Genomic DNA, 21,559 nt, shown 5'->3' on the forward strand with positions numbered 1-21,559 from the left:
TTTCCTTCAATTTACTTGAAATGACTTAGAACCAGGGAAGTACTTAGACTTCTGAAATCAGGGAAATACTTAGACTTTTAAAGTTGTTGATGGAGTGATGCCCTTTGATTAATTTAATTACTTACAAGATTACCTCACACCTGTTTTGATGAACTTAGTCTGATTTTCTGCAATACTGGTAAGTTGTTAAGGGATCACTGTTGCCTTTAGAGTATTCAGTCATTTAATACCTATGATGAGGGTTCAGACGTCTTGCTTTTGTGAGGTAACAGTGAATGAATGGTAAGTGTAGTAACCAGATACTTGGCACTTCGTAACAATATATTAAAGATATATATTATATATATATTTAATATATATAGATATATATATATATATATATATATATATATATATATATATATATAGTATATATATATATATATATATATATATATATATGTGTGTGTGTGTGTGTGTGTGTGTGTGTGTGTGTGGGTGTGTGTGTGTATGTATATAGTATATATATATATATATATATCTATATATATATACATACATACATCCCTACATACAATACATTACATACATCCATACATACCTACATACATACATACATACATACATACATACATACATACATACATACATACATATACATAATGGAGCTATGGAAAGACATTTCGTATCGCTTGATACATTTTCCAGGCTGAAATAGTGATTAGAAATAGTCAGTATTTGCGTATAAAAAGTTAGAGGTATACTCACGCTATATACTTATTAACACCACATTAGCAGTAAAAGACAGAACAGGTGGAAAAAACCAAAAGCAGAGGCAAGAAGCACCAAACACCTATACCCTCGATGGTACCGTAAAGCAGACTAATTAGAAATGCAGGATACGAGAGAGAGAAGAGAGGAGGGCTGGTCGAGCACAGAACCAAGGGTTAAAAACAAGAGCAAACTATGCAATGTACAGTTGAGTTGATGCTGACCAGAGACTGAAGGCAGGGACAGTCAATTTGATCATTAAAGATTCGAGGGCGGTTAGTTCCTCCTTACTTCGCGTTCTTCCCACAGTACTAAAGTCGTTGACGTCTATGTGTGTTTTGCAAGTCTTGCTATGGTTACTCACATTCGACTGATCAGGATTAGATAGTCGACTGCCTGTTGTATAGCTAATCTCTCAGTGAGAGGAGATTCGGATCTTTAAAAGCCTCCTGGTACATACGTTATGTCTACTGTCTGAGTGTCTGCTCCCGCCTTTGTAATATCTCTCTATCTATATAGATAAATGGCAAGGAAGAACGTTTAATCCAGTAGTATCGCCTAGACTTTCCATAATTCTGACTTCCGAGATTAATTCTAAAATTTCAGTCGTAGCGAAGAGTACGGTACAGTACACGTTTAAGTAGTATAGGTACGATCTTCCAAGAAGATGGATTACGAATCGTTGCGCTGCAATACTGGGTTCAACCAATTTTTTTTTCTAATGCAGAGGCCGATAGGACGGCAGCCCAATGCCAATAAACAAAAATAAACAGAGGAAATAAGAAAAGACGGAAGAAGAGCAGGGTATAGCCTTCAAAGAGAAATCAAAAGTCGCAGAATCGTGCAATCCGAGAATTACTATTTTCCGTAAGGAAGAAGTCGCTGGACAGGTATAACGAAGATACCTTTCCGGGAATCGCGAGTGCCTACCTATTCCAGGATTTCTGTCGATACGTCAGTGTGGTTTTATGACTGATGGTTGGTAGACAATACAATGGAGGGAGTTGTTTTTTCTTCGATTTCAGTCAGTCATTTTCGTAAATATTGTATCGTTATTTCAATGTCGATGATCACAACTGTCCTCATTATAGTTTGTAACAGTCAATCATAATTCGTTTAAGTTTGCGAATAAAATTTTGCGCTGGTCGGAATGATATAGGGTGTTGAATTTGAAATTCCAATTTCAAAGGGAACGCGCTTCCAGTATCTACTGAACTACATTATTGCCTCAGGGATCATTTAAACAGATCAGCCCGCAGATTGATGTGCCTTGTTCATGTGAGGCAGTCATAGATCGTGTTCATTCTGGTGATAAACTCTGTTTGTATGGGAAACACAAGAAGTATTCTTCAAGTGACGGTTCACTGATGGATGGGACAAGTTTTTTTATGAACGTCTCTGTAGCCCCGAAACCATCAACAACTTAACTATGACATTTTCTAATTTATTGATGACTGAACTTATCTTATAAATCTTCCCTCGGAATCCTGTTCAGTAACGTCGAAAAGGCTGAGTTCAGGTGAAGTATTCAACATTTGAGTTAAGGATATCTGTGCTAGGGATATGCTCGTCGTCATTAGGATCTCGTCAGTTTTGACCTGAAAACTATAACGACTGTCGTGAAAAGAAACAGTACCGAAATGCGTTAGTTTTAAGGTCCACGAGTTTCGGCAGGTGACTGGACGTTCAAGAAGAGAGCGAGAATTCTTTCGATAGCAAAAGAAGAGAGCCAAATTATATACTTTGAAGAGAGCTTTGTCCATTGCTATATTGGGTCGCTGTTTCCTATTTGCGTTCTCCACCTCCCTCTATCCAATTCATCCTGACTTCGTAAACCTTTCTTCCTCGTGCCATTTGCTGTTTTATCCTTCCATCTGAACTTTGGCCTTCCCCTTCTTGTCCTTCTCTCCACCCCCTTTCGTTCCTTTTACTGTACCTCCTTTCATATTTTCTTTCTTCCATCTTACTTCCGACCCTCACCTAACAATAGATTCAAAGCACAACTGCGAAGTTTTTCTCGTGTTACACCTTTCAAGCCTTTTACTGTCAATTTCCGTTTCATCGCTGATTGCTCTCATAGGTCCCAGTGCTTGGCCTTTGGCCTAAATTCTTTATTCAATTCAATCCTTCCCTCCACCTCCATGCTCATACATATACTATATGTTATATATAAACTATGTCATACAATAACGTAAGTGCTCATGTGTGGGTGGGTGGTTGTTGTGTAACATCCTATATGACCTTCCCAACGAAAAAGAAATTGTGGCATCGTTTCGTTTATCAGTGACTGATGCGATCAGGCACACTAGCTTTAATTACTTCGTTTAGTCCTGACTGTCCCAAGTCCCGGTTCTGAAGGCCGCTGTGTTATCTTCCTTGTGAAAGCAGTTGTGTAGTGTGTAGCTCACAAAAAGTCTTCCTAACTTTGAAAATGAAGCTCTAGAACTAAATCAAGAATGAAAGAAAACATTTTTTAGGATAAGTTTAATATAACAACGAATGCATGACACCTATCGTTACAAGAAAGGACACATTAAAAAAAAACTTTAGTAATTTATAATTTTTGTGACATTTATTATTTTTGCAACATCCTTCGTCACTTCAGTAGCAGTTTCGATCATTGTGATATCGTGGAAGTTTGGTTAAAAAGATTTCAAAATTAGCAGAACTAACATTGGAGAAAGTATGAGAATACATCATTATCCTAATACAAAACAGTTAAGTTTATCAAGTAGAAGTACTGCTTTAGAAAACACAGCTAGGTTCCTTTTAGCATTGATCATCTTAGGTCAACAGAGTGCGAAGTAGGATTAAAACCAACGAGGAAGCTATTTCCTTAAGAGTAATGTTTTCTTGAATAGATGACATAAAAGCGGAGAAGCAGTTGGGCTCGTATATCAGAAGAGACAGTATAAGTTACTTGGCGCACTATAAGAGAGAGACAGTATAAGTTACTTGGCGCACAAAAAAAAAAAAAAAAAAAAAAAAAAAAAAAAAAAAAAAAAAAGAGAGAGAGAGACAATTTGTCTTTTAGCTTTAGAGAGATTTAGAGTTTTGAGAGAGAGAGAGAGAGAGAGAGAGAGAGAGAGAGTGAGTGTATGAACAGATGTCAAAACTGCATCTCGTGATAGTTCACCTCACAGATGTTGACCAGTATATTTTACAATGCTCTGCTCCACTATAGAAACTTGAACATCGTTTGTGCACTGATTTACTATAGACGATGGAATTTCTTCAGAATGTTGAGCATTAATTTTAATTTTATCTTTAACTTTTATAGCATCAATATGCGCACTGTCTTGCTGATGTGAATGCTCTGTAGCTTTGCAAATTGTTTCACTGTGCTTTATTGCTCTGCCGTTACAATAATATCTTTTTTCACATTTCCAGTAAATTCGTTCATTTATCACTTTATCGATCACGTATGCATAGGCTTCGTGTAGCAGTTTCTTTCCACCCATTTGAGTTTTGATTATTTCCATTATGGAGGGTTTGGTAGAATTGAAATTTGAATTGAAACGTTTGAATCTCGAAGGAAGTTAACTGGTGAGTGAAGCTCTAACAGAATGCATACTGTATATATGTAAAGGATATATCTATGTAAACAATGTTGTATAGCTAAAGGTTGATAAGTAATTTCAGTCGTTAGACAATTTGGTACTTTATTCTCTCTTTCTCTCTCTCTAGAATTGATAACAACTAATTTCAGTCATTAAAGGATATATCAGTGTAAACAATGTTATATAGCTAAAGGTTGATAACAAGTAATTTCAGCCGTTAGACAATTTGGTACTTTATTCTCTCTTTCTCTCTCTCTGTAGAATGGGTAACAACTAATTTCAATCATTAGACAATTTGGTACTTTATTCTCTCACTCTCTATCTTCGACTTTGTCATTTCGACACATTGTCTATTCGACACATTGTCAGTTCGACACATTTTCTGTTCCACACATTGTCCGTTCGACAATTTGTCCGTTCGACACTTTGTCCATTCGACACTTTGTCCTTCGACACTCTGTCTTTCGACACTCTGACCTAATACCGATAAACCAATCCTCACCATTAACTAGGTAAGTTTGCATCTTCCAACACCTGATGTTCTAGATCCAGGCCCTTGACAGGAACACATGCGCAGCACCAAACGCCTCCCCGGAATTTATGTTTTGACTTCATTAAAAGAAATAGTTTTTATTCAAAAAGGTAATTGATGTTGTATAATGAACCATGAACCGACGCCATATCCGCAATGTATAGACACCCTAATGCAACAGCTACGCTTTTTAAACGGCACACTGGATCTTATTGTAATAATCAGTCGTATTCAGTTTTGGATTGAGCACAAAGTAGAAATGAGAACATGAAACCAGCAAGGATAGGAACCCCGTGGAAATAATAGATATAAAACATTATTGAATTGAGTATCCGCCAACTTCATCGATGTGTGGAAATGAAAGAAAATGACTTGATCTAATGTAGACGATTTATTTATTCACTGACAGCACTGGGGACGTGTTAAGAAACTCAGGACGGTAGGAGTGGAGGTGGGGATTATCAAGGCTGAGTCCGGTAAAAGGTGCATGAAACAGCGTAAATTTAGGGACGTGAGGACATCTGTGAGATTAATTCCGATATCTGAAATGAGATAAATATGTTATTTTTACCTATAAAAAACCTAATTTTGATGGAGATTTTCAATTGATATAAAAGATCATAAAATTAAGTATCGGTTCCTTGGCAAGTGATATTATTACATTTATGATTGCCGAACGAACTTACTCAACTGTTAGTCGAGGTAAAAGGTGAACGCAGAAGGCTTTACTCGACCAACTTTTTTATTTCTCTCTTTTACTGTCTCAAGACAGCATCTTGAGAACTTTCGTCTGGAATACTCCGTCATATCATGGAGTGCGAAAAATACTTCATTTGAGTTTAAGTTTATACTGATCTACAAAGGATGCTTGAGATAGATCAAAAGTAATTTTTACGGGAATCAAAAGTATGACTTGTATACGTCCTTAAAAGATCAATTACTATTGGAGTAGTGTGAGATTGTAAAAAAATGAGAAAATTTTGTAGTTAGTCTGCCTCACTGTATTATCAATGCAGAAATTGTGGCTTTATATTTACTTAGTGGTGTTACACGTTGGCGTCATTTCAGATTTTTTCTTAGGTGGGACGGACGGCAAAGATTTAGATGTTACATGGTGGGTGGGGTGGAATTTTGGGAAATTTGTGCGCATTTTGAAGATTCACCTTTGAGTGAATCTTATTATTATTATTATTATTATTATTATTATTATTATTATTATTATTATTATTATTATTATTATTATTATTATTATTATTATATTTCAAAGGTTAGGGGGCCAAACCAAATCTTGGGGACCCCAGTGTCTTGAGGGGCAAGTGCCCCCAACCCCAGAGGCACTCAACCCGCCATTGAAGTCCCTGGTGGTGCAACTACCGCACTTATGTAAATGACAATCGTTCTGAGCTATAAATACCTAAATCACGTGTTGTTTGGAAGAAGGAATGTACATTTTCAAGGTTTGAACTTTTAGGAGAACCTGAAGCATTGGGTGAAATGATTTTATCAGTAACCCTTTTGTTCTGTCATCGGTCTCTTTGACTCAAAGCAGTTTTCCCTTAGTCCTTATCTAATATTTTAAAAGATTGAAGGCATGGGCGCCCGCGGAATGTTTTCCAATCCAAGAGGGTGCAAATTATATATTATATATATATATATATATATATATATGTATATATATATATAGTACTAGATATATATATATATATATAATATAATATATATATTATATATATATATATATATATATATATATATATTTATACGTATAGTACACACACACACACACACACACACACACACACACACACACACATATATATATATATATATATATATATATATATATATATATATATATATATATATATATATATCTTATGCAGTGGAACTGCAATATGCCAATAATTTACGTGAAGCAAGATGCGATAAAGAAAAAATACGTTACATTTACTTTTTTCAATAGTTCCATATACTGTTCAGCTGAATTAAAATATTTCTGGACAGAACAACGGCAGTTAGCTTTATACTACATACAAATATTATGCAATACATAATAATACCTTTACTTTACTTAAACTGAAAAAAACGCAAAGGATGTAGTTGGATTATATATATATATTATATTATATATATATATATATATATATATATATATATATATATTATTCTGCAGGATTTCAGGGGGTGGGGGCAAGTGCCACCTCTTGCCCCTATGTGCGGGCGCCCATGATTTAAGGTTTATGGTCCTTGACTTCTAACTTTAGTAAAAGTTACCGTATGTAGGTAGTTTAAAGTTTGGGAGAATTTTTCCCAACGTTCAATGCCACAAAAATAGTAACTTCTGACCTGTTAAAACTGACCAATCGTTCATTTTTACTATACGTATTTGTAGTTATTCAGCGATTGCGGAAAAGCTTTACGATTAGTGAAGTCACTCATCATTTTCTACATATACGTTTTCTTTCCCACTTAGTGTACATTCATAGAAAATGGAATGTGTTATGTATAACTGGGGACTCAATAAAAGATTGTTCAATAAATCTTTCATAGGAAATTTCCTCAACCATACATAAGAAAGTCTTTCGGTCATGGTAAAATTGATATATTTGATGTATAAAGCTTCATAGAATGCAAAGGCTAGTAAATGGCAAAATGAGGTAAAGAAAATTCAGGAATCATACAGCCTGAATGATCACTTAGTCATTGTTGGACACAGATGATACATTAGGCTTTCTTTCATGTTCCATTATGTTAACGTAATCAACATTTATTCGGTAAGATTTTACCTCAAATCGTTATCGCATTCCAAAATCTAAAATGCCTTACTGGATCATTCCTTCATTTTTTTTCCAGCACTCCCGCCTAAACTGACCTGGGTGTCAGGGCCGTACCTGACAACCTCACCCCACATCCCCTTCCACCACCATCCCATCAAACCTAACTTAGGACACTGTAAGTTAAAATGATAAGATTGTGATAAATCCTGACCGTAGCTTATCAAACCTAAGGCTGCCAAAGCATATAGCTGGGAGCTTCACCTCCTTGGACCCTTCCTCCTAACTTAACCTAGTGAACCAATTCCTCACCTGACCAACCACGGACTGAAGAGAAAGACAATAATCACTTCTGTATTGCTTCCTATTTAATGCAGACAGCTGGGTCAGCCATTAACATTGTTGGACTGCGGAACAGTGTCCATTAGGAAGTTGTACAAGTGGAACCTCAAAACTTCAAGCAAAGATGCAATGCAATGCACTGGAACATTAGTGATAATGTTTGGTTTTTACTTTATAGTACAATAGTAAGAATTTAGACCAGTTCTTGTTTCCAAACAAAGAATACAAATGGGTCAAGGTTGGAACTGTCTGAACTTAGGTATTCCTATATGGTTTTATCACCACAAAATGTTTTAATTTTTATTTGATGGAAGAATCCAAAAGAAAATCAAGGGTGTGCCAGAGGTCATATCTTCAAGGAAGCTGCCCTAGGAGACCCACCTCCACCTAGATATATGTACATCTCACTGTCAGTGCCTAAAGGGTCCTCAGTCTGTCGAGATCTAACCAAGCACTAAAAGCTAAGCTACATCAGGTAGTTTAGTTTTAAGGGCGAAGCAGCAAGCCCTCAATCTCCACACTTCATCAAATTTTCAGCACCTTCATAAGTTGTCTTTGTATACAGTTAAGGGATACAAAGATATCTCTATCCTGGTATTGGAACTCTTTGTCATGTAAGCGACAAGTCCAAGGGTTTGAGAGGACTGTTCCAGCACTTTGTAATAGGGCTTTCTTGTTGGGAGGGCCACCCAACTAAAAGGACCTGCTTCTTAACCCTGTCTTATCAGGATCTGCTATGAACCAGTTCAACAGTCATTCATTTGCCATCCAACATTTAAGTACACCTTCCCTTTGGCTCTTGTGCCTTTGAAATATTAGTCAAGGTACATGATTTGTTGGGCAATCACTTTCACTGTAGGTTGGTCTTCAGTCAGACTGTCCTTGGCTCCTGACTTCATCACCAAAACTGGTGGCTTTTAATCAAGATCACACCATTGCCCATTTGCTAGCTTGGTGGTGTCTACTTATGAGGAAAACTTTCTTTGCTGAGTGAGTGTGAGAGAGCCTACCTATAAAACCTGCAGAGGATAGGACTTTAGAGAGTAGATGACTCCAGGCTCTTATCAGTGAATTAGCAGTGGGTACTTTTTCAAGTACCCACTGCTTTTATTCTCAGGCTTAGCTTCTTGCTAGTAAGTTTTTGATACTCAGCCAGATCAGAAAACCAAATTTTCAATTGCAAAGTCTGGGAAGTTATTTTTAAAGCCTTCTTTTTAGTCTTGACAGGTTATTCTTCACATACACACATCTTAAATGCAATTAAGTGGAGATGTCAGTTTATGTACTTTGGTATTTTAGATAAAGGTATCATAGAGATGTTTTCCCAGATTACATGCTTCAACATCTTGGTTGAATGTTGAGTTAACCCCTATGCCATGAGTTGTCACAGAGTACCCACTATTACCCTACTCTTAGGCTTTTCTACTCGCAGGTATTACTCTGCTGGGATTCATGACCTATTCTGTCGCCATGTACTCTCCTTGATCCAATGGATTTTCAAAGCTGGGACTCAAACTTCTTGACATATCACCTCCCATTCAGCTCTTTCACACTGTGTCATCATTTTACATTAAAGACTGAGGAGAGCATTTACTTCATGTTGATGGGTCAGAGGTATGGATGCGTTAACAGCTGAATCTAGCTTTTCTGCTGCTTATGTCTTCAGGGCATCTTGTCTGAGGGGGATTCAAAACTGTGAATAAAGCTAGTTAAGACTCATGGTTTGTATAAAAGTGTTTTTTTAAGATTGATGAGCTTGTCTAAAAAAAAGTGGTTTTACATTAAAATATCTTCATTTTTGGGTTAAAATACTTGTATATTTATTATCACATCTTTTACCATTACAACCAACAGAACCTTAAAAACACAAAGACAAAAAAAGATTCCTCTGTCACAACACTTCTTAGTGTTTGTGACTAAGAGAGGCTCAACCAAAGGAAAATGACTTCTTTAATATGTTTATAACTAAATGTCAAAGCAATTTTACGTAATGGATACACAACATACCCAAACAAATTCAGTTAGTTTCTACAAAAGTTTCAAATACGTATGCAAAATTTCACAAATTTGAAGTATAAAAGTGGAAAGCTTAAGGGCTAATTTTTGCAAATTATTTGAAAAATAAACTACATGATGGGTACAAAAAAAGATGGTAACACTGCTTATATATATATTAAAGTATGTGTACTGTATTGGATTTTAAAGTTGGCACTTGCAAAACATGCACCAAAATATACAATGCAACTCCACTAGATTACATCAATTATAAAAAGTCAGTCTCAGAACGGTACTGTATCTCACTTGAAAAGAAAAGGCAAATTGTTCAATGGCATTAACAGGAACTGGTAGAATCTGCTTTAACAATAGTTGACTCACAAAGTGCATATTAATAAATATGTACAAAATATCTACTTTGTGCAATAATAATTCCTTTAGCATATAAAATATACTTTCTCACAAACAAGTAGGTAAGTATACTGTAAAAATGCTATCTACTTTGCATTTATACACAGTATATCAGTCAATAACACTTACAAAAGATGAAGAATGTGTTTATTAAAAACCTCAGTTAAAATTTAGTACATTTCATAAAATTAACAAGACTCGCACCGGATAACAAAGAATATATGTATATAGTTACAGACATACATATATAAATAAAAATGTATACATACCTTAAAGGCATGAGATTGGAGATAGACAGTAATTCACAATGAAAAGATGAAACCTGTTGCTTTGAGCATTCAGAAATAACAGAAGCACATATAAACTAAAAGCAGAACTTCTTAATAACTGTGAACCACAACTATGTTGCAAACCTTTAAGGTAACAATTATTTTGCTAAATAAGTGTCTGAATTTTTTTTTTTGCGGGCCAACCTACAGACTAAAGTAACATCCCACCTAAGGTAACATGAAGTAACAGTAAGTATAAGTTGCAGTCATTGAAGGTTCTCAAAAACTTGCACATGGTGGAGCAATTACAACATTATTCTACATCAATGGAAAATAATTAGCTTTCAATGAAGACTTTGATGTGGATAACATATTTTGTTTGTCAAGTAGCCTGTATTCGAGATTACAAATAAAATACAGTACAGAATTTTATTCATAAAAATAGTAAGTAATACATAAATGTGTAACTACTTACAATTTATAGACTGAAAAACAAACTACTCTGTACTTTGCTCATATATAGCTAGAAAGGCAAGTTACTCAGCTGTGGCATTAATCAACATACAAACCTCCTGCCAAAGTGGTAACAGTAGAATCAACAACAGTTACAAATCCTAGACTGATTGCTAGAGTTAGGGGTACAACTTGTGTGGCACGTTATTGATGAAATCAAGATTCTTTGCTGTGTCTTGTCAAACCAACTTACAAATTACCTAGAATAATTGATAAGAAAATTAAATTCTTATCAACCAAAAATGTAATGTAGCTGGAAAACTAGTGTTTCTTTTAGCAAATGTTACATCCCTCAGCAAATAAAGTTAAAAACATGATCAGGCAAACTGGTCAAGATGCCATGATTTTTAAAGTTGATTTAAATACCTTGCAGCATTCTAATCTTCATTAAAGCCACAATATTATCCTTGTTTCAAATTCTACTGCAAAGTCCTCTTTTCACTATGTAACAACACTCACACTTAACACAAACAGCTTACAACCAGAAAAAGTATTATTTGTTACAAATATGGACAAGAAGTTGAATAAAATAATCATTTCCATATGTAACAAGACAACTTATATTTTTCCCTATTTCAGACATACACCTAGTACATTAAACTTGTAAAAATGAATTAATTTTTGTTTATGTGCTGTTTAAATAACAAGACAAACTACTAGAGTATTCCATAACATCAAATGGTTTTTCCTTAACAATGGAAGACAGGAATTAGTTTTGTGCCAAACTTTCTATTGTCTACATGTGATGATGACAGAACATTACTAACAAGTCTTCCAGAAAAGAAATGGTGAATGTACAAGAGGAAACTGGCTAACATATACCTGACAACTGTCCTTTACATAACACAGCAGTCTAATAGGTTTCTTGAAATTTATGAAGTAGAAATAATGGCACATAATTGTCTCTGCAAACTTGAGTTCATATTCTTGAACTTACATGGTTCATGAACTGATATAGTATTATGTTATAATTAATGTGACGAATATTTACCAAAAAATTATGTTTTCACAGCTTATTTTGGTTTTTAGATTTTTACCAATTATCTTATTTCTGTTGACTCCAAGGTATCTGCATAATGTATACAAACTACATCAGGAGCTAACTGCAGATTGTTTTTTGGAACAATGTCCTCCTGATATAACTTTGGGAACTTATGTTAAATTTTTTCTTCCTACTTCAGTCCTAAGCTTATCCAAATTACTCCCATGAAATGGAAAATCCAACAAGAAGACTCTTCTTCAATCCCACAGCGGACAGTACCTAGAAGTAAAGTAATAATATACAATTTTTTTCATATCCCTGAGGAAATTAATCTTTTGCATTAAAAAATATATTCATTTAATAAACTGAGGACAGTAATACAGAAATATAATTTTCAGCATTAAATATAATAAAATTCCTTTCTAAAAAAGGCAAGTTTGCGCTTTTTTTTTCCCCCTTACATACCTCGATCTTCCTATGAGGCCAGTTGTAAAGTCTTTCTACAAACTGATTACAGTAACGTCTAATTTGGTTATCCATAATACCCAATGTTCTTTAAAAGTGACTGGAAGTGGATAATTGTGGTTAACTGTACTATTTTATTCATTCTAAGGCTAAGCCTTCAGGAGAATATCTTGTCACAGGTTTTTAGTAATAGTGTATGGCACTGGCCTTGAAAACAAGGAGTAAGGTCAGCAAATAAAGTTGCATTTATTCACTTCCAGCTAATATGGATGGAAGTGGTCAGAACAACAGGTGGTGTTATCACTAACCTCATGCAATCAATCCATTCAGTAATTTGTTTTATATAGACTGGAAAGGTATTATTAGGCTGAAGCTAATCTAAGGAAACTATAAGAATGAGGTTAATTTAAGGAAAATGTTCATAATTTTTTCAAACTACACCAACAATCTGTCTATTCTAACTATATAAAATTATAAAGTAAAGTACTACTGTATACAGAATTCTAGGCAATTCTCATAAGAGATTTTGCCAACAAGTATTTCTCATTTATAAAACTAGTGTTGTCATAACACAGATTTGTAGTTAAATATGATACAGGAACATACTTAACATAAAATTATTCAAACCCTGGGCTAGTGCTCTAGTAATATTAAATATATAAACATTCCAAGTCAGGGTTAATGTTCCAATAACATTATTCTACTACTGCATTTAGACTTTGGTTTGAGAATTTTTGATACTACAGTAAATATATATGAAATATATATGTAGTGCAATAAAACTTTGCAAGTGTATTTATGTAAGTAATGAATATCTCAGTTTTTTTTAACTAATCTCTAGTTTTATTAACTACTTATTTAAGAGTATTTAAAAAATCAAAATCTCCTTGCCTTACCCAACCAACAGGCTTTTGGTTGGAGAATGGGTCTGATAAAAATCTATAAAGCATTGTTCACATTACACCCCCATCCTTGGGAAAGCTGAATGAATGCATTTCTGTCTAAACAATAACATCTCTCTTACTTTGTTCTTTAATGCTATGCACTCTATCCTTATATTTAATTTGGGCTTTGCTTTCCTAGAGATTCTATAATTCACACTGCCACAAATTCTTGAGCTGTGATGTACACGAGGCTTTGCATTCCTAGTCATAATGATAAAATACTTATGATGCACATGATTTTAGTATGTATAAGCAAGTACTATGGGAAAATAACAGGCAGAAGATCTGTACCAAGCCCTTTTACGTCAATTCATGTATAGCTGGGGTAGAAAATTTTGTCCCGATTGTGTGAAAAAACATGAAAGTGCTTAGAAATGATCTAATGTCTGTTATTTTCCTGTGATATTTGCTTGTCCTGGCCATAATGTAAGCAAATTTCAAACTTGACAGACATTATTTGATCAGTCCATAATATTTACTTCTATAGAGCAGCACTCTCTGCATTCCTTTACATTTCCTAAGCAATATCTTAAATCTATTTAAGAAATTAAGCTGGGTAATTGATTAAGCAACACCTTCCTTGCAATAAGGAAGCTTGATAAAGGCATCTACATTTGTCTGTACTATCTTCAACATAAAAATAAATAAATAACAGATAAGTACATACTATGTTCACTTCAGAAGGCATCATATACAAAGGACTGGCAAAGATACACAAGATAAGGCACTACATAAACACAATTAAGAGGATATAATGAGTCCAGGCCTCTCCATCCAGATCAAAGATAAAGATATCAAAAAGATGATACACTTCAATAGTCTTACCTTTGTAGTGTCTTCATATGAAAAGGTAACTTTTTTATTGTCTACGTAGACAGCAGTAACGTTTCCATCTACTCCCAAGATGTGAAAATAACCTAGAAAGCATAAAAAAGTTAGTACAACAGAAACTGACACTCAAAGCATTTAGAGATGAAACTATAAAATATGGGTTAACTCGCAATTATTAAAGCAAACCAGTACGCAGAAATTTTTCTGTGAACAGTAGTTTCATTTTCAGACTTGTGGTTTTGCCAAATCAACTTACCAGCAACCTAGTTTATTGTCTTATCTTATCATGAGGATACAGGTTTACTGCCAAGTGAATTCAAACAGAGCAAGCCTTCTTCAACACTAGGGACATGAGCTCTCATAGTTTTGCCATTTGATTTGTCTACCTCAGGAAGCAGGCTGGTTAATTTGTGGTCATTTATTGAAGGCAACAGCCTACCCCAGCTTTGGTGTTGGGCTGAGTGCTTTCTTTTTGCAATATACATACATTACTCTACACAGCTTGTGTATGTGTTGGACAAGCTTAGGTTCTATTTTGTATATTACAATCAAGTAGATCAAGTATTCTGTAACACTAGGGATATGGATTTCAAGATGTGGCAGCCTGAATAATAGAACCTAGGATGGAGTACATTTACACAATAAAATGACAAATTTTTAACCAATTTGTATTTTTCATAACTTACAAACCTTCGGTCTTAACATTAGGATAAATACTCAGCGCCAGCTGGAAACCGGTAAAGTTTAAAATAATTGTGTACGCAAGGGACTATTGGCATCTGTGCTTGGTCATGAGACATGTGGATTGTGAATGTCTCACAAGACCTACTAGATTAATCTATCTTTACCTTGTGTAAGGTATCTAAACTAAGGTTTTTTATATCTGGAATCCCATTCAAGTAGACTCTGCAGACCTGGAAAAAGCATGCAACCCAGTGTTACAGAGGACTTGATCTATGCTTAATGCAACAGTTCCTTATAGTTTCTTTGCAAACATTCATGTGATCAACCAGTAACACACAACTTACAGTTTAACATTCTGTTACTAGAATTTATACACAGCAACATAATATAGTTATGGATTTAAACTTGATTTGCTTTCTTTAACACTGTAAAAGTTGTTTAAGAGGAATCCTACTCATTTGATATAAATATTATTCACAGTAAAATAACCTGTGTGTTTCCCACCCAACAGCTGACCCATGTCATCAAAGTAAAACGGCATACTTATATAATACATACCTTAGTAATACACAACTTGGTAGAAACGCACAAGCCCAAAAATGAAATTACGGCCATGGATATTGAAATTCATGAACAAACAGCTGTTGAAATGCAAAACTGTCTCAACAATATACTGTACCCATTGCATAAAATGACTATAGTTAAAATGTAATTGGTGGATATTAAACACAACTCCAAATGGTAAATTAAGTAATCCCAATATTAAATGCAAAATTTTATTAAGAACTGTTCAACTCAAAACATAAAAACTCAAGATCAAAACATTTGAATGATTTTCGTCAAAAGAAAACATTTTGTGCATCAAGGAGCTACCATCTAGTCTAGGTCTTACTTAATTAAAGAAAAGTAGGAAGGATAATACATACGTACGTACTTTGAAAACTTCTGGACTTCGTTAAAGAGTTGCACATCTATATTTTCCTAAATTACCTACAAGAGTTGCAAAAAAAGAGAAAAAGTGTGGCTTAACTAAAGGAAAACACAAAGCATTTACAACTAAAAGCTTTTTAGAGCGGCAGCCCGGACCGTTGAGATACAACGAACGAGATACCGACTGTAACCCCTACCGGTATTTAGGAGTAAACTTGTAAACTGTGAAACTGACCGTCTGCCGAAAATATATGGGTGGCTTACTTAACAAGCACCACTAATTGCTCGTTAGATTTTGGGTCTATATCCAATATATGAGATACCAGATAAAACTAATATATAATATATCTGCAGACTCTACTGATTATAGAATGACCAGTGACAGACATTTTGGAGGGTGGGTTCCCCCTGACAGACGCACTGAAAAGGGGGGTTAATTGGATCTAGATCCAACTTAGGAGATACCGAGTAAAATTTACACTACAATAGCACTGCACATCCTAGAATACTGTGGTGGTAATGACAGACATTTTAGTGGGTGGTTACCCCCTGACAGACGCCCCACAACGAGTGGGGAGGGAGAGGCAGGATCTGCATCCAACATTGGAGATACCAAGTAAAATTTGTACTACAATTGCACTGCACATCCTAAAATGCTGTGATGGTAATGCCAGACATTTTAGTGGGTGGTTACCCCCTGACAGACGCCCCACAACGAGTGGGGTGGAAGGGGGAAGGGGAGGGGGAGACAGGATCTCCATCCAACATCGGAGACACCAAGTAAAATTTGTACTACAGTAGCACTGCACTTCCTAGAGTACTGCAGTGGTAATGACAGATATTTTAGTGGCTAGTTACCCTCTAACAGGCACCCCACAACGACTTGGGAGGGGGAGGGGGAGCCAGGATCTGCATCCAACATTGGAGATACCAAGTAAAATTTGTACTACAATAGCACTGCACATCCTATAGTACTGTGGTGGTAATGGCAGACATTTTGAGGGCGGTTACCCTCTGGTAGACACCCCACAACGAGTAGGGAGGGGGAGACAGGATCTGCATCCAACATTGGAGATACCAAGTAAAATTTGTACCACAATAGCACTTCATATCCTAGAATGCTGTGATGGTAATGCCAGACATTTTAGTGGGTGGTTACCCTTTCACAGACATAACCTACGATTGGAAGGGAGAGGTGGGACAACTTGAAATATTTCAAAATCTATCATAGGCAATATTAATATTAGAAATATGGTAAGTATCTGAAAATCGTGAGCCTGATAGAATGTAAAAGGCAAAAAATTCAAGAAATATTGTGATGTTTCAGGATAAGAATTACTGCTGGAGTTATTTTTTAAATTTTCTATTGAAGTATGGAATATTTCACTTCATTAATTCCATCACATCTATATAAAAAAACCTATGTGTGAGACTTCCTAGGCTTGGTCTACTTTCTATAGTTTCACACACACACACACACACACATATATTCAATATATAATATATATATATATATATATATATATATATATATATATATATATATATATATATATATAATATATATATATATATATATATATATATATATATACATATATATATATTATTACACTATCCGTTTGGTTGGGAGTTATACTTCACACAAGGTATTTTATCTGAATGGGGGGGAGGGGGGTCACAATTGGCAACAAACTACAAGTATGTGTGCTGAGCAGTTTTTGAATAATTAAACCAATCATATGGTGCCAATAATTAAACCAGTCATATGGTGTCACTCTCAGTTCCTCTAAAAAAGCAATGTAAGATAAGTATTCTCGCTTTAATAGCGTCTTTGGTCATTTTGTCTTTTCCTGCCTATAGTTAGGACACTGCAGCCATGTCGAGGTTCGTAGCCCAACGTGTCTTAACCATAAATGAATTGTTCTTTAGTTGCTGTTGGTTCGTGTGGATGAAATGAAATTTTTCTTTTTTATCGAATATGGGAATTCGATTGATATTAAGACCAAAGTCCCATCATAAAGAGCAGTTTTAACACCCACACATTCACAAAGAGATGTTGTATCACAACACAAATAATTACTGGAAACGGAAATGTGAATGAATTGTTCAGGATAAGCTAATTATAAAGATTAAAACATTTCCCCCATTTTATTCCCCCTCCTGAAGTTGACGATCATACAACTTGGAGCTCCTGACTCCCAAATTAAGTTGGCCTATAATATCATGTCAGTTATCTAATAGTCCCATTATTTTCGGCTGCCTCACTCAAATTGATCTGTACACTATCACAAGTATCAGGTACCATATATATTCAGGGAACAAAATCTAAACTTGAATAAAAATGATACACAGTTTGATGTTTAAAGCCAGCCGAGTGCGTTTGTCTCTTAACTTCCCGCCGGCACGCACCACAGGCAGCCTATGTAATGTGTTTCAATACATTCTATCGATGCTGGCTTTGACGACCATTATTCGGCTAATTTTCTCCCTAGTAATATTTTTTTCTTTATTTGTTCATTATATCCAGTAGACAATCACTAACATCATATTATATACTCACGTCTGTTCAATGCATTTACCATTGTTAATATGATTATAATGCGTCTCCAACAGTCATAAAAATTTGACAACCGAATGGGCAAATATGTCAGCTGTGTGCAAGGCATAGGGCGTCAATCACTGGAGTAGCGATCTCCCTGCCGAGAGTGACTTCGGAAGACCATATTGAAAGGTCTCTGTCCAGCTCTTAGTACTATATTTTATTACTATTACTTTTTTTTATCTTTATTATTATTATTATATTATTATTATTATTATTATTATTATTATTATTATTATTATTCGACCCAATTCCACAGAGAAAAATTACCTTACGAAAACACACCTAAGGACTCCAACCATTGTGGTCAGACCTAAGCATCTGCTCTTGGATTTAAGCAGTGTCAATCATAAATGGTTCCTGTGTAAATACAGGACTTTCTTTGCATATGGTAGCGAAGCACTAACTAAACAGTAATGTACAATCACTAACCACCAACACTCACAATGCACTTACTCAGTAAGCACTCACACTTCCATACATTCACTATACACACACACACACACACACTTAACATACACTCACACACACTCTCTCAATAACACAAAACACACTGAATACCCAACACTCACTAGGCACTCACTATACACTAAATGCTCACTAAACACTTGAAATACTAAATTTACTAAATATTCATTATACGCCAGACACTCATTAAATACTAGCTTACCAAACCCTAAATACTTATTGGATACTAAACAGTGAATGAACATCCACTCATTAAAAACTTAATAAACACTTACATACTAAACATTTGCTAAACACTAACATTCACAAGACATTCACTAAACGTTCACTTAAAATTCGCAAAACTTTCACTAAAACCCTAAACACTCACTGAATACTTACACACTAAATATTCACTAAACACTACCATTCACAAGACATTCACTAAACGTTCACTTAACATTCACAAAACATTTACTAAAACCCTTAAGACAAAACATTCACTTAATACTTACACAATAAACATTCAATAACATTCACAAAACCCTAAAGACTCAGTAAACATTCACTGAATACTGACACATTAAACAGTCACTAAACCCTAAACATTCATCAAACACTTACTCATAAACATTCACTAAACGCATACTCACTAAACCCTAACAATTTGCTAAACACTGACTCATTAAATATTAACAATAGAAAAAATTGACAATCGTACTAATTTTTCATTTCTCTTGTTTTCTTTACATCAATGCAAGGTGATTATTTTTTTTTTTTGTCTAGTTTGCTTTTGTATTTATTCATAATCTTCTTGAGAGAATGGAAATGTTCGAAATAACTTGGTGTGTAGAGATATTCTTTAAAAAACAAAGATCCTCTGTGTCCTTCCTCAGCCAGGTTGTATTATGTCTGACGAATTTTACACCAGACGAAAAAAAATCGACTATAGTAACAACAATATTCATTCATAAAACTGATAATACAAAAATGTATCCATGATTTCATTAGCATGAAAGTAATTTGAAACCAAAAGAAGGTAGTCCTGCTTCGATAAAACAAACCGAGTAGGCTATAGCACAATTATTATGATCTGTACCCTGACCATAGCGTATATATTACATATGTATTACTATCTATTTAATGGGTGCGTAACTCTATTTAACAAATGTTATGTACATAGACATTTTACAGCAATAACTCTAATAATGATAAGAACTTGCATGCTACTTTATAGTGTCAGTCTTCCAATCACTGCTACATTAATTTTCATATCGTAAACAGCTAAAGCGAGTAGGGGAGACCGGGGCTAGTTGGCACACTTTTTACAATTTTGGTTATTGCGAATATAAAACAAACTTTTTGCAAAATACTTACCACCATTGAAAAATATTAACATTCGTCTTTATCATAAAACAAAATAATTGTTGTTTGCTTTTCAACATAAGATAACAATAATCTTTAGAAAATAACTTTTCGTGCCACTTGCCCCGCCTCGGGTAAGTTGGCACACATTATGGGGTAAGTTGGCACATTGATAATTAAAAGAAAATTACTACATTGCATTTAAATCAAATATCAAAAATACCCTCTGAATTTCCAAAATACAAAATATAAGGCATTAGTATTACTTCAGATCATCATCTACTATGAGATTCAGGGTCTCTGTAACACGGTTTTTTGGACTTTGCTCCTTGTCAAAGCATCGGATGTAGCTGAAAGTTGACATATGTATATTTTACAACCACACACAAATTTTGTCGGCATTATCAATAACCTAAACCCGATAGTTTTAATTTTTATAGAGTAAAAATGATCTAGCCGACGCCATGGCCAATGATTACGAGCCAAGAGTCGAAAAACATTCATTACGTAAGCAAGGTAAACAACCACCTTTTGACTAAATGTTGCCCCGCCCATCCACCAGACAGAAATTCCATCGGCTCTGAAACCCAAAGACTTTATGAATGGCGGAACGATACATAGATGTGGGTGGGGTATCAGTGCTAGCGTAGTAATACTACTGTAGCAGTAGTGCCGCAACAGTATAGCAGTAATATACATGAATTAAACGTTTAGACCAACTGCTGGGATCCTTGAGGATCATTTAGCACTTCTTACAACTACTCGAGAAATTAGTTTTTATTATAGCCAGAAGTTAAATTTTCTAATCCAACAATGCCCATGGTAGCCTTCAGTGTTATCCTAAATTATAACGAGGCGAAAGTGGTGGATGCCTCATGAAGTCACCATTCTGACGATAATTATTGGTGAAGGTTTTAAAGCCATATACGGGTACGGCTATTTTTTTTCAGTAAATAGGGGAGATAGCCAATAAATAAAAATTGCTTGACATTGGATATAGGCAGTTATCAAATCAAGCTTGTCTACTATGTTTTGGTAATTACCAACTATTCCCTACATCTTGTCAATCTGATTGTGACCTATAAAGTAGACTGTAATTTCTTGGAAACTTATTTGGGAGTTAGACCAATAATCGAAGTGTTTTTGTATTATTAACATATTTT

The 21,559-nt window shown here is 34.9% G+C and overlaps 1 protein-coding gene across 11 annotated transcripts in view; it reads right to left on the reverse strand.

Moving 5' to 3' along the window:
* Positions 1–9,753: 9,753 nt before the first annotated feature.
* Positions 9,754–21,559, reverse strand: part of LOC135216042 (lysosomal alpha-glucosidase-like) — a 152,271-nt gene continuing 140,465 nt past the window's right edge. For all 11 annotated transcript variants that reach the window (XM_064250993.1, XM_064250990.1, XM_064250996.1 and 8 more), the window contains 2 exons: positions 14,363–14,454; positions 9,754–12,407 (listed from right to left, as the gene is read on the reverse strand). In XM_064250993.1, the coding sequence (XP_064107063.1) occupies positions 12,345–12,407; positions 14,363–14,454 (155 nt within the window). In that variant the 3' untranslated portion in view covers positions 9,754–12,344. The remainder of the gene's footprint in view (positions 12,408–14,362; positions 14,455–21,559) is intronic.

Source organism: Macrobrachium nipponense, chromosome 6 (genome assembly GCF_015104395.2).
Source record: "Macrobrachium nipponense isolate FS-2020 chromosome 6, ASM1510439v2, whole genome shotgun sequence".
NCBI classification, from domain to species: Eukaryota; Metazoa; Arthropoda; class Malacostraca; order Decapoda; family Palaemonidae; genus Macrobrachium; species Macrobrachium nipponense.